The sequence below is a fragment of the Macaca thibetana genome, chromosome 1 (genome assembly GCF_024542745.1).
Source record: "Macaca thibetana thibetana isolate TM-01 chromosome 1, ASM2454274v1, whole genome shotgun sequence".
NCBI classification, from domain to species: domain Eukaryota; kingdom Metazoa; phylum Chordata; class Mammalia; order Primates; family Cercopithecidae; genus Macaca; species Macaca thibetana.
In genome coordinates this window covers 207,295,195-207,314,487 of record NC_065578.1, presented here as the reverse complement: position 1 = coordinate 207,314,487, position 19,293 = coordinate 207,295,195, and the positions used below count along the sequence as shown (strand labels likewise).

The following is a 19,293-nucleotide window of genomic DNA, read 5'->3' as shown; positions in this document are numbered from 1 at the left end:
TCTGCAGGAAGTCTTACTCAATGAAAGCAGAGTCACTGTTGATTTACTTTAGTGACCATTTCATTTCCAGAAGGTAAAGGAAATGATCCAGGGAGCCAGTACTCTGAGTCTATCTTTGGCCTAATTTGACTACGAGGGGCTTAATTAGACAAGTTAACCTAATGAAAATCCTGAGAGAAAGGCCATGCCATTCATTCAACAAATGAGTAGCATTGAATACCTTCTATTAGCTGTGTTCTGTTCTAGATGCTAGAGATTTAGCAGTGAATACAACAGACAAAATCTCTGTCATTATAGAGCTTTCATTTTAAAAACTTACAATGATCTGTTGTCCAAAAATACTAGCTTCATGGTTACTTAATTGCAGGGACCTTAACTTTCACTTCACTTTAGACATCTGCTTGCAGGGCCACACTCTGGATGTTGTTGTCATCTGGGACTGCTTGTTTCAGAAATCTAAAAATTCTAACATCTTAATTCCCACATTGTGTACTCTTCAGTCTTGTAGAGATCCACACTTCCTTGGTTGCCTGGATTTTCTCCTTGTCTATCAACACTTATTTTCCTGGCCTCTTTCTTTTTCCTACACAGTCTGTGTCTCGTTTTTGGCCATAAGGACTGTTCTTCCACCCATGCCCTTGGGTCCCTTTCACTTATGCTTCTGCTGCCTCCACCCACCAAAACTCCCATTTCCAGATCAGTGATAACAGTCTGCATTGTCTACTATTAGACCCAAGCAGCTGGATCCTGCTGGTGAATCTGAAATATCTGAAAAAATCCATACCACCAGAAATTCGTGGTTTTCCATCTCTGCCAAGCTAGTAGCCAACCAGTAAATCCTTTTGTCTGTCATCACTACTTTCCCCCATTTGACTATTCTTCCAGTAATTATTCTAAATTACTTAGCCTTTAGCCGCCAATCTCTAGACCCCCCCTTTTTTTCCCTTCCTTTCTTTCTTTCTTTCTTTCTTTTTTTTTTTTTTTTTGAGACAGAGTCTCCCTCTGTCGTCCAGGCTGGAGTGTAGTGGCCCGATCTAGGCTTACTGCAAGCTCCGCCTCCCAGGTTCACGCCATTCTCCTGCCCCAGCTTCCCGAGTAGCTGGGACTACAGGCACCCGCCACCATACCCGGCTAATTTTTTGTGTCTTTTTTTTTTAGTAGAGACGGAGTTTCACCGTGTTAGCCGGGATGGTCTAGGCCCCCTTCTTTAAGCAGACGACTTTGCCTATTACTTGAATGAAAAAAATTGAGGCTGTCATTCTTGAGCTCCCTCAGTTTCTGGTCTTCCACCTGTTTTCTATATCTGCAACTCTCCCTACCTCCTTTCCCTCAGCCTCAGAGAATGATGTGCCCCCTCCTGCTTCTCCCACCCCAGCCTAACCTCTTCACCTATGCCCTTGATCCAATCCACACTTATTTTCTCTATGAATTTTGTCCTTCATTCATTCATTCTCTTGCCCCTGTCTTCAGTAACTTCCCTTGTGCTGGCTGCAGTGGTATGCTAGTAAATTGGCTCCCCTGGAGAAAGAAACACAAAAGACCCTAATATGTAGCATTTGCCCATTTCCGTGGTGTAAATACTCGCACCATGGTGATTTTAAGTTACCAACATGGTGCCAGTGATGCTGGGAAGAAGTACACACAATCAGAGCTGATAAGGGATGGCTGCCAACGCCACACCACCTCTTATTTCTTATAGCCTAAAAATACGGTTCTTCCAATTCCTTAAAAACAAACAAACAAACAAATACTTAAAAAAAAAAACCTTCCTTGACCTATGCCTCTTTCTCCAGCTCCTCTCTCTTTTCTGTTTTTCTTTTCTAATCCTGCCTTCTCAGAAGAGTCTATACTTGCCTATTTCCTTATTCGGTCTGGCATTGGAAACCGTGAGATGGAGTTAAGGATGGTTGTTGAGAAGGTATATGTTTTGAGCATTGCTAAAATTGGAATGAAAGGCATGCTGGATTTAGTCTTAGTAGTCACTGTAAAGAAGTTGGTCACTGGCCTAACATACCGAGGACTCAGCTCACCTGGTGTGGAGTGGTTTTGTCCTGACAGCAGACTCTGCACACATTCCTTAGTTCTTCTTATGTGTGCTTCGCAGGTGGCAGTACCATTTAGCCAGTTAACCAAGCTAGTATTCAGAGAGTTGTCGTGATCCCTCCCTTACCACTCACTTCTCCATCCAATTAATCACCAAAATTGTGCTCATTTTGACTCTTGGATATTTATCAAAATTATATTCCTCTACTGTTGCTTTAGAAAAAGATCTCCTTACCATTTTCTTGGAGTATTACACCAGTCTCCAAATTGGTTTTCATGCAGCTGGAGTCTTCTCCATAAAATGTGTCTTCCACATTGCCACTAGAATGACCTATGTGTTCAAGATTGACCATGTCACTCACATGTTCAAAATAATTCATGGGCTTCCTGTCACCTGTAGCAGTGGGTCTCAGCCCTGACTGTTCATTAGAATCACCTATGAAGCTTGTTAAAAATACCAGTGTTTAGGTCTTGCTGTGGGTTTAGCGGATTAGGGTCTCTGATGATGGGGCCTAGACAAATTCTATAGGTGATTCTGGTAAGACTTACTAGCCAATAGATTAAAGCCCAAGGTTCTTAGCATAGTGTACAAAGCCTTTCACCATCTGGTCTTTGCCAGCCACTCCCTCCATCCTCACTTTTCCTGTTTCTCATTTTGTAGTTGTGATACCAAACTTACTGTAATTTCCTCAGTGACTTAACTTGAGCTGCTCCTTCCATCTCTAATGCTTTTCTTCCCTTCTTTTCTCCCTTTACCTGTACAACTTCAGTTTACTCTTCATGAAGCTTCCCTGGCCACTCAAATTGGGTTAAGTGTCCCTTAGCAGTACCTAGTACCCTATATATTGATTTGCCTTTGCCACCATAATGTAATCTTCTTGAGGGCAGAGACTGGAATTACTTTATGTTCTTAGTGTTTGATTCAAAGTGGTTGTTTTGTAAATGATAACTGGCAGACTAATAAACAGGAAGAGGAATATGGAACAAAGCCGGAATATAGAGAATTGGAATACAGAGTTCCTAAAATTCAAAGAAAAGGTACGTAAGATGCCAGAGATAGTCTCTTAAAGGGAAAGTTGTTGTAAAGTGATCATAGGCAGTATCTGTACTAAACAATTGGAAGTAATATGTGAAGGAAAGGGATAGGAAAAGTGGCCATATGAACTGATTATTTATTTATTTATTTATTTATTTATTTATTTTTGAGACAGAGTCTTGCTCTGTCGCCTAGGCTGGAGTGCAGTGGTGCGATCTCAGCTCACTGCAACCTCCTCTCCCAGGTTCAAGCGATTCTTCTGCCTCAGCCTTCTGAGTTGCTGAGACTATAGGCATGTGCCACCACACATGGCTAATTTTTGTATTTTTAGTAGAGACAGGGGTTCTCTGTGTTGGCCAGGCTGGTCTCGAACTCCTGACCTTAGGTGATCCACCCACCTTGGCCTCCCAAAGTGCTGAGATTACATGCATGAGCCACTGTGCCAGGCATGAACTGATTTTTAAATAATATGCACAAGAAAGAAAGAAGGATACGAAACCAAATGGTTGGGTGCAGTGGATCATGCCTGTAATCCCAGCACTTTGGGAGGGTGGAAGTGGGCGGATCACCTGAGCTCAGGAGTTTGAGATCAGCCTGGCCAACTTGAACCTGGGAGGTGGAGGTTGCAGTGAGCCAAGATCATGCCACTGCACTCCAGCCTGGGCAACAGAGCGAGATTCTGTCTCAAAAAAAAAAAAAAATTATATATATATATATATATATATATATATATTCCACCAGGAACACAATCCTGGTGGAATAATGAGCTAAAATTTTGAAAAAGGTTGGGCTGACCTTTTACATTTTATATGTAGAGAACGAAAATGAGGCCAGGTGCAGTGGCTCATGCCTATAATCCCAACACTTTGGGAGCCAAGGCGGGAGGTTCACTTGAGCCCAGGAGTTTGAGACCAGCCTGGACAACATGGTGAGACCCTGTCTCTACAAAAAGAAAGACAGAAAGGGTGTGGGGGTGGGGTGTGGGGCAGCAGGGGGGGGAGAGAGAGAATGAATATGTCAAATAAATAATAGATTCTTACCAACAAATGGACCTAATAATCAGATACAGAGAACAAATGAAACTTCTTAGCTTTCTTGTCTTCTCTGACATGGAGAATGAGCTATACACAGACTAATAAGTGTAGAAGTGAGAAAAATAAGAGGAGAAAATTGAAGCCCAAGATTGGGGAGGAGATTGTATCAGAACTCTGGATGCTCTAAAATGAATTCACATCTCAGGGTTAGATTCTGAGAACAGTTGTTAATGTCACTGCTGAACTAATAATCTTTGAGTAATTATGGTGAAATGTGAAAATGTGTAGAAGCCTGTGGAGGAATAATGTTCTAAAATAATAATGTAGATTCCATAGATTTTTGTAAACTTGATGTTACTTCCACAAAAGACTCTAGAGATCATTTTTAAAGATTTTCAAATATTATACTTGAAAGATAAGCAATAAAAGTTATGTGGGCTCTCTGAGAATTCATTCCAGATTACCCAGTTTCTACCCATAGATTCTACATTTACAGTTTAGGAGGATGCTGCAGCTGTAATATGTCTGGATTCCCATCGGGTATTTGACAGTCTACCATTCTATACTTGGGAACATGAAGGAGAATTGGATTATAGTATGGGTATAGTTATTGAACAGTGGAACTCAATCTTAATTTAGTTACTCATTGGCAGCCTGGCAGGAAGTCTCTTATGGGCTGCTGTTTTTTGACCCTGTTACACTCATCGGTTTAACACCTCCTCCCCGCTTCTCACTCTCAGCTGTCAATCTTGCTGTTTATTGCACCAAGAAAATAGAAGCACCTGAAAAAAACTTCTTGGTCCTCCTATTGCCAAATATACTAATCTTCCTACCTCTATACTCATATTCTCTGACATGCTTCTAATTCAATTGGATGAACTGCCACTGTTCCTTCCACTTGTACATTGGTCCTCTTCATTTTGCCTACTCATTGTTCCTAGAATTTTCTCTTCTCATTCTAGTTTTTCATCTATTTTCTTTTCTCTGTTAGAGAAACATGCTATATTTCAGCTTAGAAACAAGCTATAATATTAATCAGGTGTTTTTTTTTTAACCTCACTTATCTCATGTACCCCTCAAGCCACCTCCCATTCCCTTGCATGCTTTGTGGCAGAACTTCTCAAAAGAGCTGTCTAAATTGCTTGCCTTCATTTCCTCACCATTCTTTCCCACTCCGTAAAGACCGTTCTTTGAAAAGGTTGTCAGTAACTTCCATGTTGCTAAATCCATCGGTCAATTCCCAGTCTTCATCTTACTTAACTTCTCAGAATTCTCTTTTTTTTTTTTTTGAAACAGGATCTCACTCTCACCCAGGCTGGTGTGCAGTGGTGCAATCTCAGTTCACTGCAACCTCTGCCTTTCAGGTTCAAGCAATTCTCATACTTCATCCTCCCAAGTAGCTAGGATTACAGATGCACAGCACCATGCCCGGCTAATTTTTGTATTTTTAGTAGAGATGGAATTTCGCCATGTTGCCCAGGCTGTTCTTGAACTCCTGGCCTCAAGTGATTAGCCTACCTCAGCCTCCCAAAGTGCTCAGATTACAGGCTTGAGCCACTGCACCTGCCAGCTTTCTCTCAGAATTTTGATACCATTGATTACCCTTTTCTGTTTCAAGCTTTCTTCACCTGGTTTCTGGGAGATACCACTCACCTGATTTTTCTCCCGCCTCACTTGCTGTTACTTCTTAGTCTCCTGTGTTGGATGTTTACCCTCTCCCTTGACTCAGCCATGCTAAGCCCAGGGCTCAGTCGTAATACTTCTTCTCTGCTCCCTTACACTCATTCTCCAGGTCCCCATTGTTCATTATAGTAGCCCCTAGCCACATGTGGCTTTTGTCTGCTACATTGTGTGGCTGAAATTATAGAACAGGCTCATCATCTCAGAAAGCTCTGGTGAGCAGAACTGCTCTGGGTTATTTCATCTGTCTAGTCCCATGGCTTGAAAAATTTATCAATGACATGCTGATGATTCCCAGATTGATTCACTAGTTCCAGCTTCCCTGCCTGTTTCGATCTTCAGCTGCCTGCTTGATTACTTAATTTCTAAGAAAGCTGTCACACCTTACATAGCTACAACTGAACATTGTTTTCCTTCCCAACTGCTCTTATGTCAGTCTTACCTATCAGTAAACAGTACTATTCTTCACACAGGCTAAAACACCTTATAGTCTTTTGTGGGTGGACATGGGAAGGGACTTCCATTCTTGGGGAGAAATGGTTTCAGGGGAACACTTCTATTTCTTCTTTTCATGCCTTACTTTAGTTCCTGAGAAGCAAGAATGGATTGACTTTTCTCTTTTTCCTTTGCAATTATTTTTTACCTCTTTTCCTCTTGCACTCAATATCCAGTGCATCCAGCATGCATTTATCTCAGTGACTTGGAACATACATTTACCAGATACCCACATAGTCCATTTACTCATTCCATTTAAGTTTTTGCTCAAATATTACTGCTTCAGACCTTCTTTGTCCATTCTATCTGAAGCAGCATTCCTATCACTCTATACCCTTACTTTGTTTTACTTTTTCATTGAATTAACATGATGTGACATAGTGTATGTTTGCTCTTCATCTGTCTCTACCCCACTATAATACATGATGGTAAGGATTTTGATTCTGCTCTAAACTCAGTACATAAATTAGTAGCTCACATATAGTAAATGTTCAATGACATTTGTTGAATTAAGTGACATATTGATGAAATTTCTGATGACATAAAATGAGGCAATGTAGCTAATACATTAAATTAGCATTTGTTTATGTATCTTTTGTTTTTGCTTGTTCATATTTTACATTTTACCAGTTGCTATATGAGAAAAAGTGAAACATTATTTTACTGAGAAGGTCATTTATATGATTATAGGCATTTGTTACTATGTCTTTCATTTATGATAAATGTTAAGGATATAAAAATTCTAGGAATATTGTTGGGGCAAGCTTTATTATGACATAACAATTGTATTAGAAATTGAAATTATACTAATAAAGTTAGATTTAAAATTGGGCATTATAGCTATAAAAGGTAAAAAGTAATAAGACAGGGTCCCTGGCCTTAAGTAACTTGTGACCTAGAGGGTAAAACAGTTATAGATAAGTAACTACAGGATGTGTCTATGTATTTTGGAAGCAGAGGCAAATATATAATGGCCTAAGGGCATCGTTATTAAAAATGTATCTACTTCCAGAGGTTCTGGACACCTAGAATGATACAGGATGATAAAAATTAGAATACAGGTGTGTGTAAACAGTGCTGGCAAACTCAAGGAGGACACATGTGACTGTGCTGGTGGTTAGAATTAGGATCTTGGATAAAATGAAACTGCATAGATATCCAAGTGAGGCTTTGTAAAATACGGAGATAAAGAAGCCATGCCAGTTTAAGAGCATTAGATAAATCCCTCAGCTTGGCCTAGAAAATGTCCCTCAATAAGAGGAACAGACAGATCTAGCTGACCAGCTGCCAGCTTTCACTTCTTACCGCCACGCTGGGTTAGCTGGAATCATTTTAGCATCGCAAGATGGATGGCTCTACCTTGTGGTAGTCCAAGCTGGAGGGTGGTAGTAGTCAGAGCAACTAATGTAATACCATCTTTAGGCTCACAATTTGACCCATAATTTCCCTCCCATAATTTTATTTTATTTTTCCCCTTCCATAATTTTAAAGTTAAAAATATCTGCATGGGCTGGGCCCAGTGGCTCACATCTGTAATCCTAGCACTTTGGGAGGCCGAGGTGGATGGATCACCTGAGGTCAGGAGTTTGAGACCAGCCTGGCCAACATGGCGAAACCCCCTCTCTATTAAAAATACAAAAATTAGCCGTGCATGATGGCGGGTGCTTGTAATCCCAGCTACTCGGGAGTTTGAGGCAAGAGAATCACTTGAACCCAGGTGGTGGAGGTTGCAGTGAGGCCCAAAATCGCGCCACTGCACTCAAGCCTGGGTGAAAGAGTGAAACTCCTTCTCAAAAAAAAAAAAAAATTTTGCATGATATTGATTAGCTCAGGAGGCAGCAGGAACAGGTATGGAAGGTGTGTTAGGACTCTATTCCAGGGCGATTCCACTTGGTTGAGCAGTTGATATACTGCTTTCTGGTGCTCTGCCAGAGGAGTGAGGGGGTGAGACTGAAATATACCCTGTGCTTTGACAGCTGTGTGCCCTGCTGTGAAGCTGCTCCCATCAGGAAGGGATGTTTTTTCCTAATTCGCAGAAAGCCCTGCGTAGTCTAACACAGCTGTTTTCTGCCTGGTTTATCTTCGAGTGCCTAGAATAATGTGTGGTACAAGAACTGTTTGGCAAGCTGAAAGAAACTCAAGACAGTTTTCCAGATTTGAGCATTTCGAAGTAATTAAAGATCACTCTGGGCCAGGTACAGTGGCTCCCGCCTTTAATCCCAGTACTTTGGGAGGCTGAGGCGGGCAGATCACTTGAGCTCAGGAGTTCAAGACTAGCCTGGGCAACACAGTGAGACCCTGTCTCCTTTTTTTTTTTTTTTTTTTTAATAAAAATAACTTTTAAAAAGTCTGATTTAAAAACTTGTAATTCAAACTATCCTCCTGTTTGCTGCATAACTGTAAGGAAACATTTTTCATGCTTCTTCCTGGTAAAAACTATAGAGAAGGGGAGAACAGGTAACTAAAGAGAAATATCCTGTTGCTATCCCAGAAATAGAAATTTATCCTTTAGTCTTCTAGAAATAACCTTCATTATATTGTATACAAAAGATTAATTCATTTAAAAACTTCAGTAAAGATATGAAATTTGATGATGATTAATAAATTGATGTTTGGTTTTAGTATTGTCTGAGTTCTTATGTATCCTCAAATACCTTTCATCCTAACAGGAAAGTAATGGCTGTACCCAGGAACTTTGAAGACCTTTTTTTCTCGATAGTATTTAGATATTCCACTGCCTCCTAGATTCTAGTGTTAAGAAGACTGGTCTAATTCTCCTTTGCATTTAACTTGTGATTTACCTGGAGGTTTTAAGTTAAGAACTGGAAGAGGAAAAGTAGAGAGCTATTATTGAGTTGCTTTTTCAGACCACTGTGTTCCAAGATTCCCTCTCAAGAGGAATTCTTGAAGCAGGCATTTTTTTAGTGTGCTCGTAAGATTTAAAAATTTCATTGGTTGTTTCATACATCGTGTATGAAGAATGGCCACTGATTACGTCACAACTTTATTTGTTAAAATTATTTGTGGTTTACTATTGTCATTAATATGTTTGTCTTTTTTTTTTTTTTGTAGGTGAAGCTTTGTTCTAAGAATATTTGTTTCATCTAGTTTATGAGCCCAAATGATATAGACTCTAAATGTTATAGCAGTGGTGAAAGACTGGTAAGTATATAATGTAATAAATATTAACCATCAACATACTTGTTTTTGAAGGCTTGAAACTACATAATTATGTGACATTCGTTAAACCCCAAAGTTAAAACAGCTAAACTTTTCTTAGTAGAGATGGATGTATAGTTTGTGGTTTATCCATACAATGGTATATTGCATGATGGTTTAATGGAATGAACATAACATTAAGAGGAGAAAGCAAAGTTACCAAAGAATATATACAGTGTACTATTTATATCTGGTTGTTGGCTATAACCTCATGTTATATATTCTTTGTTTCTGGTTACTTTAAATATTAGAAAAAAATTTAAAGAAAATACCGTGCAATCATCTTTTCAGTTGACATTCAAAATGGCTAAAAGTCATTCAATTAAATTCAATATTTCTGTTAGGAAGAGGTGAATGCTTCCTAATGTACAAAGCAAAAGTGTCACCATCACCACAACTGATGTTGTTCTGTTAATGCAAACTAATACAATTAGATAGAATAATGGAAATTATATGAATATTGGATAAGATAATTCAGAATTTTTGTTATTTGTAGATTATAGAGTATTAAATCTGGGAAATTCAAAACAAAATAATAAAAAAGCTCAGAAAGAAGTTTAGATATATGATTATTATATCAAAAGAAATCCACTTCCTATGTGCCTACTATATACCAGTTTTAAATCCTAGAATATATAATGGAAAACAAAATCCCATTCATAATAATGGCAAAAATATAAAGCACCTTGGAGTAAACCTAAGAAGAAATATGTAAAACCTATCCTATGAAGTAACAGCAATTTCTACTTCAAGGAAATAATAAGACAAAGGTACAAGTAGTATAAGGGTGTTAATTGTAGCTTTGTTTATGATAATAAAAGACTAGAAACAATCTATTCAAAAATAAGAGATTGGCTGCATAGTAGACTATAATATAATGCAATATATGTAATATTTACATGTAGCAGTGTGCCATACAGCTATTAAAGAGTGACAGCTCATGTGAAATGTTTTTCAGTATATCTAAATGAAATAAAAGCAAGTAATAGATCATGTATATACACTAGCCTATTCATATAAACATGTATATATTTTATGTACATTTTTAAATCAAGAAAAAGCATACATTTCTGTTGAGATTATAATGCCTTTTACTGATATGGCATTAACTGTTATATCTAAAAATTTATATTGATTTCCATTATCTTAATTTCTAGAAGATAGACTTAATTATTCCCATAATTTTTCAGTTTTTCACATTTTTAATATTTCTAAAGTTGCAGTGTATCTTGCAATGGATGATGCCGTATAAGCACTTGTGAAGTAGTTGACGTGGTCTGCACACGAGTGCACTTGATCATAGACTTTCACATTGTCAGCACTTCAGCAGACTTCGGTGCATTGCTGGTACTGTACCTGTTGAGTTTTAAGTGTCTTCCTGGTTGTTTTCTGAAACTTTCTGCTGATACCATTTGGTAAGATCAAGAAAGCACCAGCATATAAACTTATAGAATGACATTGGTAGCTTTGAAGGAAAATCCCGGAAACAATAGTGCAGTACTCTTAAATGCTGTGTCATGAATGGTCTTGACAACCCAGAAGGTGATATTGTAGGGAAATTTTATGTGATAAGAAACATTGTGTCATAGTTTAATTCTTTTTTAGTGGTGTACTAAATAATTATGTATCCTAAAATTATTAACAGATTCAGTGAAATATATTAAAATTGGATAAATATGAACTGAATATAAATGAGGTTATTGGATTTATTGAATAATTTTACTTTCTGAAAGTATATAAAGAACCAATATTTTATATAATAGAGGTTATTGCCGCATTTTAGAATAATGAGAGATGTACTTTATACTTTTCTGTCTTCTTTCTAATGTTCAAAAATATTAAAAATAATGATGTTTGTTATACTAAGAGAGAGTTATTGTAACACCTAGAATTCTGATGGGAATCAAAGAATTAAACTATGAGGTCCCAGAATGAACAGGAACTAAGTTAGTATTAGGAATTTCTCTGGTATTTCCCCTTCATGTTTATCTACTTCTCTTTGTATCCCATTGGTTCATTTTTACCTAGTTGGCTTCTTCTGACCCTCAGCTACCTCATAATGACTACCATAGCCCCATCTGTATGTGACCTTTCAGCATATCAACTATATCCCTTTAGTTTAAATTCCCGAGAGAGAAAGAAAACCTGATTAGTCCAGTTCCTCTTTGCAACCCACACTATACAAGTCACATCTTGTGATGAGCATGCATTGTAGCTAAATTGGGGCCCAGAGCCTGACTGTGCCTCTTGGCAAGAGGCATAATCATATGCCCACTGCCCTCTCAGCAGGGGTTGTAGGGAGGGCTTCCCCCTGAAGCGGGTGAAGGGAGGGGAAACAATACATGTCTTATTTAACTTAACATCTCTATGTTAAACGTCTTTTAAAGGTTATTAGATACCTCAAAATTACTTTTGGCCCAGAGATGAAACTATTTTGAAACTCTTTGGGGATTTTGTTGTTCATGGTTTTTCCCTTCTGAAAATTTGTACATTTTTCTCTGTATTTATGTTCCCCCATTCTGTTTGCTGTACCTTATTTCCCTTAATCTTAAAATGTCACATTACCCTTTATTTGATTTAAATGTTATAAGAAGTGAAGTGGCATAACTTCAACTGTTAGAATTATTCAATTTTTATTCGCCTGACTGGAAATCCTCTTATTAACTGAACTTTGGTGTTTGGGGAGGATGGGGCAGTGATTGTGGGCTCTATCAAGTGAAAAATGGGTTATAATTTTAAAATGCCAATTTATTATAAAATATGCAAAGCAAGAACATTTTATAAGTAATGGGTTTATTTTTATTGTATTTAAGAAAGAAAGTCTTCTCTCTTAAAAAGAGAAAAATGTCTTCCAGGTGCTGTCACTTACCCATTCTCAGCTATGCTCAGGTATTTCAAACCTGGGACTCATTTCTGTCATGGCAGGAATTACTTAAGAAGCACCCGACTAGGTTAGAACTATGCCTGAAAATATTATAGGGTTAAGTACCAATTCCCAATAATTTTAAGCCAATCTTCAGTTAGAAACAAACAACAAAAACACATAGTTTTAAAAGTAAATTTGTATTTGTTTTCCTAATCTTTTTTTTTGTAATATTTATTTTATAGCTCGGTCATGAGCACCGACAGTAACTCATTGGCACGTGAATTTCTGACTGATGTCAACCGGCTTTGCAATGCAGTGGTCCAGAGGGTGGAGGCCAGGGAGGAAGAAGAGGAGGAGACACACATGGCAACCCTCGGACAGTACCTTGTCCGTGGTCGAGGATTTCTATTACTTACCAAGCTAAATTCTATCATTGATCAGGTAACATGTTTATATCAAATACTTATTTTCATCAATATATGATAGTTAACTATAGCTACATGGTTTTGGATTACATACTTTCTGAAGCCTCCTTGAGATAAAGTCTAGTCTTTCACATTATTCCACTAAAAAAAAAAAAAGTGGACCTATTTATAACCATATTGTTTATTTGAATACTTTCAAAATATCTGAAATATCTTAGAATTATGAATGGCCTAAGAACTAAATGGTTTCATATATACTATGCTTTTTATCCTAATATCAGTGAGATAACTATGGTTGTTAGTAGAAATATAAGATATAATCTTATATCCCTGCATCTTATGTCAGAAACATGATGAATTTTCATTTTCAATGAATGTCAAGTATGTTTTTGAAAAAGTTTTGGAGGCTGCTAATTCTGGAGTGAAAGCAGAGACTCTTTTTATGTGAACTAATAATTACTGAGTCTTTTAGCTTGTATACGTCTAATTTTTCAAATGTTGTTTTTGGCTTAATGTATGGTATGACCATATGGTTTTGCTGTTTTCTTATTATAAAATTAACAGAGTTTTAAAACTAGTTGAGACTAGATGTTTTCATCTAACCTTCTTTTACAGATGAGAAAACAGATCTAGAAACATTAAATACTCACATAAATTAATTTTAAGGCCAAATGTGATTTATATGTTTATTTCCTTTTAGTAGAAAATGAATAATTATTTTGTGAATGTAAAACTCTACAATCTGCTTTCAGGGAACTAATTAATATAGTTAGTTGAAAAAATAAAGTGTTTGTAACACCAATATGATGGATTTTTTTTTAACACTTTGAATGTTACCAGCTTTAAATGTAAAATTGACCATCATTAAATAAAATTTCTTTGCTATGAAAGCACTTTGCTAATAAATACATATATTGAGTAAATATGGACACTAAAACAGTACCTCTGTTTTCACTATAAGCTAAGGAACATAGCAAATACAAATTAGAAAGCATTTACTTGTCATGGAATTTTTCAGGACTTTTGTAGGTTTATGTTTTTTTTCTGAGACAGAGTCTCGTTCTGCCGCCCAGGCTGGAGTGCAGTGGTGCGATCTTGGCTCACTGCAACCTCCACCTCCAAGTTCAAGTGATTCTCGTGTCTCAGCCACCTAAGTAGCTGGGACTACAAGCGTGTACCACCACACCCAGCTAATTTTTGTATTTTTAGTAGAGACGTGGTTTCACTGTGTTGGCCAGCTGGTCTTAAACTCCTGACCTCAAGCAATCTACCCCTGTTGGCCTCCCAAAGTGCTGAGATTACAGGTGTGAGCCACTGTACCCAGCCAAGTTTATGTATTTTTATTCTTTTTCATGTGATTTGTTAAATGAGTGATTAAATATAATTTGATTTCTATGTATTTGTATGACTTTTCTATAAATAAAATTTAAAATCAGAAAAAATTATGTTAGACCGTGTGTAGTGATTTTTTATTTTGAAATTTTGATTATTTAATATGTACACCATGCTCTGTTCTTCTTCTTCCCCATGTTAAAAAAATTCAGTGCTTTGTCTTTTTTAAAATACACCATATAAATAGCATCAGAAATAGTAAATATCCAGGAATGACTCTAATAAAATATGTACACTACTTCTGCATGGAATTCTATAAAAGATTATTGAGAGAAACTAAAGAAGACCCAAATAATTGGAGCATTATATAATGTTCATGTATTGAAAGAATCAATATTATAATCATACATCTTTTCTCCAAATCTGTAGATCCCAATTTAATCCCAATCAAAATGTTAATAACAGCATTATTAAAAATAACATTATTGAGATATTCACATATCATAAAATTCACCCATTTTATGTGTACAATTCAATGGCTTTTAGTGTAGTCACAGATACGTGCATCTGTCACCACAGTTAATTTTAGAATATTTTCATCACCTCCAAAAGAAACTCCATACCCTTTAACTCTCATTCCCCTATGCCTTCCGTTCCCCTACCCCTAAGCAAACACTAATCTACTTTCTATTGCTCTAGATTTTATGCTTTCTCTTTTATGTCATGAAATGTCTTTTAATGTATTACTGAATGACTGAAATAATTCATGTCATAACTGCAGCAATAATTTTTCTTTTGGGAGTATTTTGCCAGTCTGTAGTGTTAGCCATTCTAAAAGAATATGAAGTAGTATCTTATTGTAGTTTTAGTTCACATTCCTCTCTAACAACTAATGATGTTGATCATTTTTTCATTACCTTATTGGCCATTTGTGTATCTTCGTTTATGAATGTCTGTTTAAAAGTTTTACACCATTTTTAAGGTCAGGTTATTTATTTATCATCAGTTGTAGCAGTTCTTTATGTATTCTGGATACAAGTCTATTGGATTACAAATACAGTATTTTCTTTGTATATATGGTAAAGAGAATACTTTCTCTTTTAAGTCATAAAATATATTTTAAGGTATTAAATGACAATTATTTAGGTCATAAATAAAATAATTTTTTTACTGTGGTGGTATTTTTTAATCCCTTCTTTCCACCTAGTAACTTTTTGGAATATCTGTGTCAATAATAGTAGGAACAGTAGATGTGCCTTTGGAGTGAAAATAAATAGCTGTTTAAAACATAGGCCTTTATCAACATTCAGTTCTTTCAATTAGGAAATGGAGAATGAATGTTTGAGTTTTTAAGGGGAATTAATTGAATGAGATTTTATCATTTAAGATGGAATCATAACACTAGGCACATAGTTGTATGTTTTAGGAGGAAATTTAGTTTTTCTATCTCTGCTTCTCATGAATAGGAGCACTTCTTGGGTACTCTGGAGTGATTTAAACCCTTTCTCACCCACTGGAGTCCTTTTGCTTTATTAATATTTATTTATTTATTTTTGATACAGAGTCTCACTTTTTCACCCAGGCTGGGGTGCAGTGGCACAATCTTGGCTCACTGTAACCTCAGCCTCCAGGGTTCAAGAGGTTGTCATGTCTCAGCCGCCTAAGTAGCTGGGATTACAGGCATGAGCCACCACGCCTGGGCTAATTTTTTAAAATATTTTTAGTAGAGACAGGATTTTGCCATGTTGGTCAGGCCGGTCTCAAACTCCTGGACCCAAGTGATCCTCCCATCTTGGCCTCCCAAAGTGCTAGGATTACAGGTGTAAGCCCCTGTGCCTGGCCTATTAATAGACATTTAATATAAAGAACTAAATAGACTTTATTGAGGTATAATTTACATACAGTAAATGCACAGATATTGTGCATATAGTTAGATGAATATTGACAAATACACCTCATATCAGTAGTCCCAATCCCCTTTGAGGGGCCGAGATAGGTGGATTACTTGAGGCCAGGAGTTTGAGACCAGCCTGGGCAACATGGCAAAACCCCATCTCTACAAAAAAATATAAAAATTAGCCAGGTGTGTTGGTGTGTGTCTATAGTCCCAGCTACTTGGGAGGCTGAGGTGAGAGGATTGCTTGAGCCTGGGGGAATCAAGGCTGCAGTGAGCCATGATCGTGCCACTGCACTCTGGTTTTGGTGACAGAGTGAAACCCTGTCTTGAAAAACAAAACAAAATCCAAATATTTACACCTGTGTCATCACCACCAAGATCATTGTTTAGAATATTTCCGTCACCTTAGAAAGTTTTGTCATGCCTTTTTTCAGTCAGTCCCACCCCTTCACTTACTGCAAGACCACCACTGTTGTGACTTTTAGCATCTAAGTGTAGCTTTGGAATCATGTGGTATGTACTCTCATGTCTCTGAAATTCATCCATGTTCTTGCATAATTTAGTAGTTCACTACTTTTTAATTTCTGATTAGTATTTCATTGTAAGGGTATACTGTAATTTGTTTAACCATTCATCTGCTGTTTAATCTTTTGAGCTGTATGCATTTGGCCATTATGAATAAAGCTGCTTTGCACATTCCTATAAAAGTCCTTGGATATGTTTTTATTTCTCCTGGGTAAATATGTAGGCATACAATTTGTGGGCAAAGGGTAATGTTTGTTTAATTTTGTAAGAAACTGCCCAACTGTTTTGCAAACTAGTTGTACCATGTTTCATTCTTACCAGCAGTGTATGAGAATTCCAGTTCTATATCCTCTCTAATATTTGATATTGCCAGTCTTTTTAGTGTTAGTCGTTCTAAGTGAATATGAAGTAGTGTCTCATTGTAGGTTTAATTTGCATTTCTCTGGCAATTAATGATGTTGAACACTTTTTCTTTTTCTATATTTATGGGTCTTTCTAGACTGCATTGTGTTCCACTGATCTTTGATGTAGTCTTTTATCAGTACCCTGCCTAGATTACTGTAGCTTTTATAAAAATAAGTTTGGAAATTAGGTGTTGTAAGTTGTCTAATTTTGTTCTTGTTTTTAAAGAAAGTTTGGCCATTCTAGATCCTTCATATTTCCATATAAATTTTAGAATCAACTTGTTATTTCTACAAAATGCACACCAGGATTTCAGTTGAGATGATGTTGAATCTATAAATCAATTTAGAGAGAATTGACACTTAACGATGTTGAGTTTTCCAATGCATGAACATGATGTCAAACTCTATTTACGTCTTCTTTAGTTTGTTTCTCTGCACTATTGAGTGGTTTTCATTGTAGAGGTCCTGCCTGTTGTTTGGTTAAATTTATTCTAAATATTTTATTCCTTTTTGATGCTATTATAAATGGTATTTGAATTTTTTTATTTTCCTGTTGTTTGTTGCTCATAGAAATACAATTGCTTTTCGTATGTTGACCTTGCATCCTGTGCCTTTGCTAAATTCATTCATTAGATCTTGAAACTTTTCTGTAGATTCCCTAGGATTTTATATGTAAATAATGATGTCATCTGTGAATAATGACAATTTTACTTTTTTCCCAATTTGCATGCCTTTTATTTTGCTTTCTTGACTTTTGCGCTGGCTTCTAGTACAAAGACAGATGGAAGTAGTGAAAGTAGACATCCTGGTTTAGTGTCTGACCCAAGGAGAAGCATGAGGTATTTCACCATTAAGTGTGATATGAACTCTCAATTTTTCTTAGACGTGTTTTATCAGAATGAGGGAATTTTCTCCCATTCCCAATTCATTGAGAGTTTTTATACAGAATGGATATTGAATTTTGTTAAATGCCTTTTCTCCATCTGTTGAAACTAACATATGACTTTTCTTTTTTATTCTGTAATGTAGGTGAGTTATCTTGATAGTTTTGTTTGTTTGTTTGTTTGTGTTTTGGTTTTTTTTTTTTTTTTTTGAGACGGAGTCTCAACTCTGTCGCCCGGGCTGGAGTACAGTGGCGTGACCTTGGCTCACCGCAACCTCTGCCATCCAGGTTCAAGCAATTCTTCTGCCTCAGCTTCCCAGGTAGCTGGGATTGCAGGTGCCTGTCATCGCGCCTGGCTAATTTTTGTAGTTTTAGTAGAGATGGATTTCACCATCTTGGCCAGGCTGGTCTTGACCTCCTGACCTCATGATCCACCCATCTCAGCCACCCAAAGTGCTGGGATTACAGGCGTGAGCCACCACGCCCGGCGATAGTTTTTAAATGTTTGCATTCCTGGAATAAACTCCACTTTGTTCATAATTTATTATACACAGAAATTTAAATCTATTCTTAGGGAAAAATACTCTTTTTAAATATCAAAAACATTCTTTTTAATGGTTAAAGATGACAAAGTTGAATATTTCCACCACACCACCATGCCCAGCCTATCTTTGCTTTTAATCTCGGCACCTGTATCAACTAGATGAATGACTTTAGTTAATCACTTGATTGCTCCTCATCAGTAACAGGACGTTCAGCTGGATGACTTAAGGGATCCTTCCAATATAAGAATGGTCTCTGTGTAATATTTGAAAATAATGGTTTCTGGTTTCTTCTATGTCCTATTGCCAACATATATATCAAAATTGGACTAGTATACATGACCATGTGTTATAAATACTACTTTTAAAAATTTCAGTGATACATAATTTCCATACCTGCTGCACTCTGTGGATGTTTTATAAAGTTGTTATTTATTTTGTGAGTAAAATACGAAGTTTTATCAAAGGGGGTTGTACATTTCTGAACAAAATATAATTCAAACATTATAATAGGTTTTTTAAAATCTTTGACTATTTTCTATGTAGGAGAGTACTTTATTCTTCCTACATTTTTGTAGTATTATCACTTTAATGTATAGTACTGCAGAAATGGCCTACCTATAGTGATATATAAAATAAATAGAAAAACATCAGACCTTTAAAAGTGTGACTACAGTTTATTCACTGCTTTACTCAGCAGACCATTGAGTACCTACTATGGCCCAGCACCTCTTAGATGCAGAGATGAAAGGACAGCGACTGTCTTTACCAGGAGCTCTTCACTTTTGAAGAGATAGACAGATAAATAAATGATGACAAAACAGTGTAAAAAGTATTTGGTGAATGTAGTGGAGAGGGGTCATCAGGAACTGCTTTTTAGATATTGACATCACTAAGTAGGAATTGGCAATG

General features: G+C 36.8%; 1 protein-coding gene across 1 annotated transcript in view; it reads left to right on the top strand.

Annotated features, from left to right (window-relative positions):
- The window catches only part of LYST (lysosomal trafficking regulator), a 198,057-nt gene that overhangs the window by 26,072 nt on the left and 152,692 nt on the right, over positions 1–19,293 (top strand). Inside the window, exons 2-3 of the mRNA XM_050770460.1 lie at positions 9,361–9,450; positions 12,616–12,814. Of these exons, the coding sequence (XP_050626417.1) occupies positions 12,623–12,814 (192 nt within the window). The 5' untranslated portion in view covers positions 9,361–9,450; positions 12,616–12,622. The remainder of the gene's footprint in view (positions 1–9,360; positions 9,451–12,615; positions 12,815–19,293) is intronic.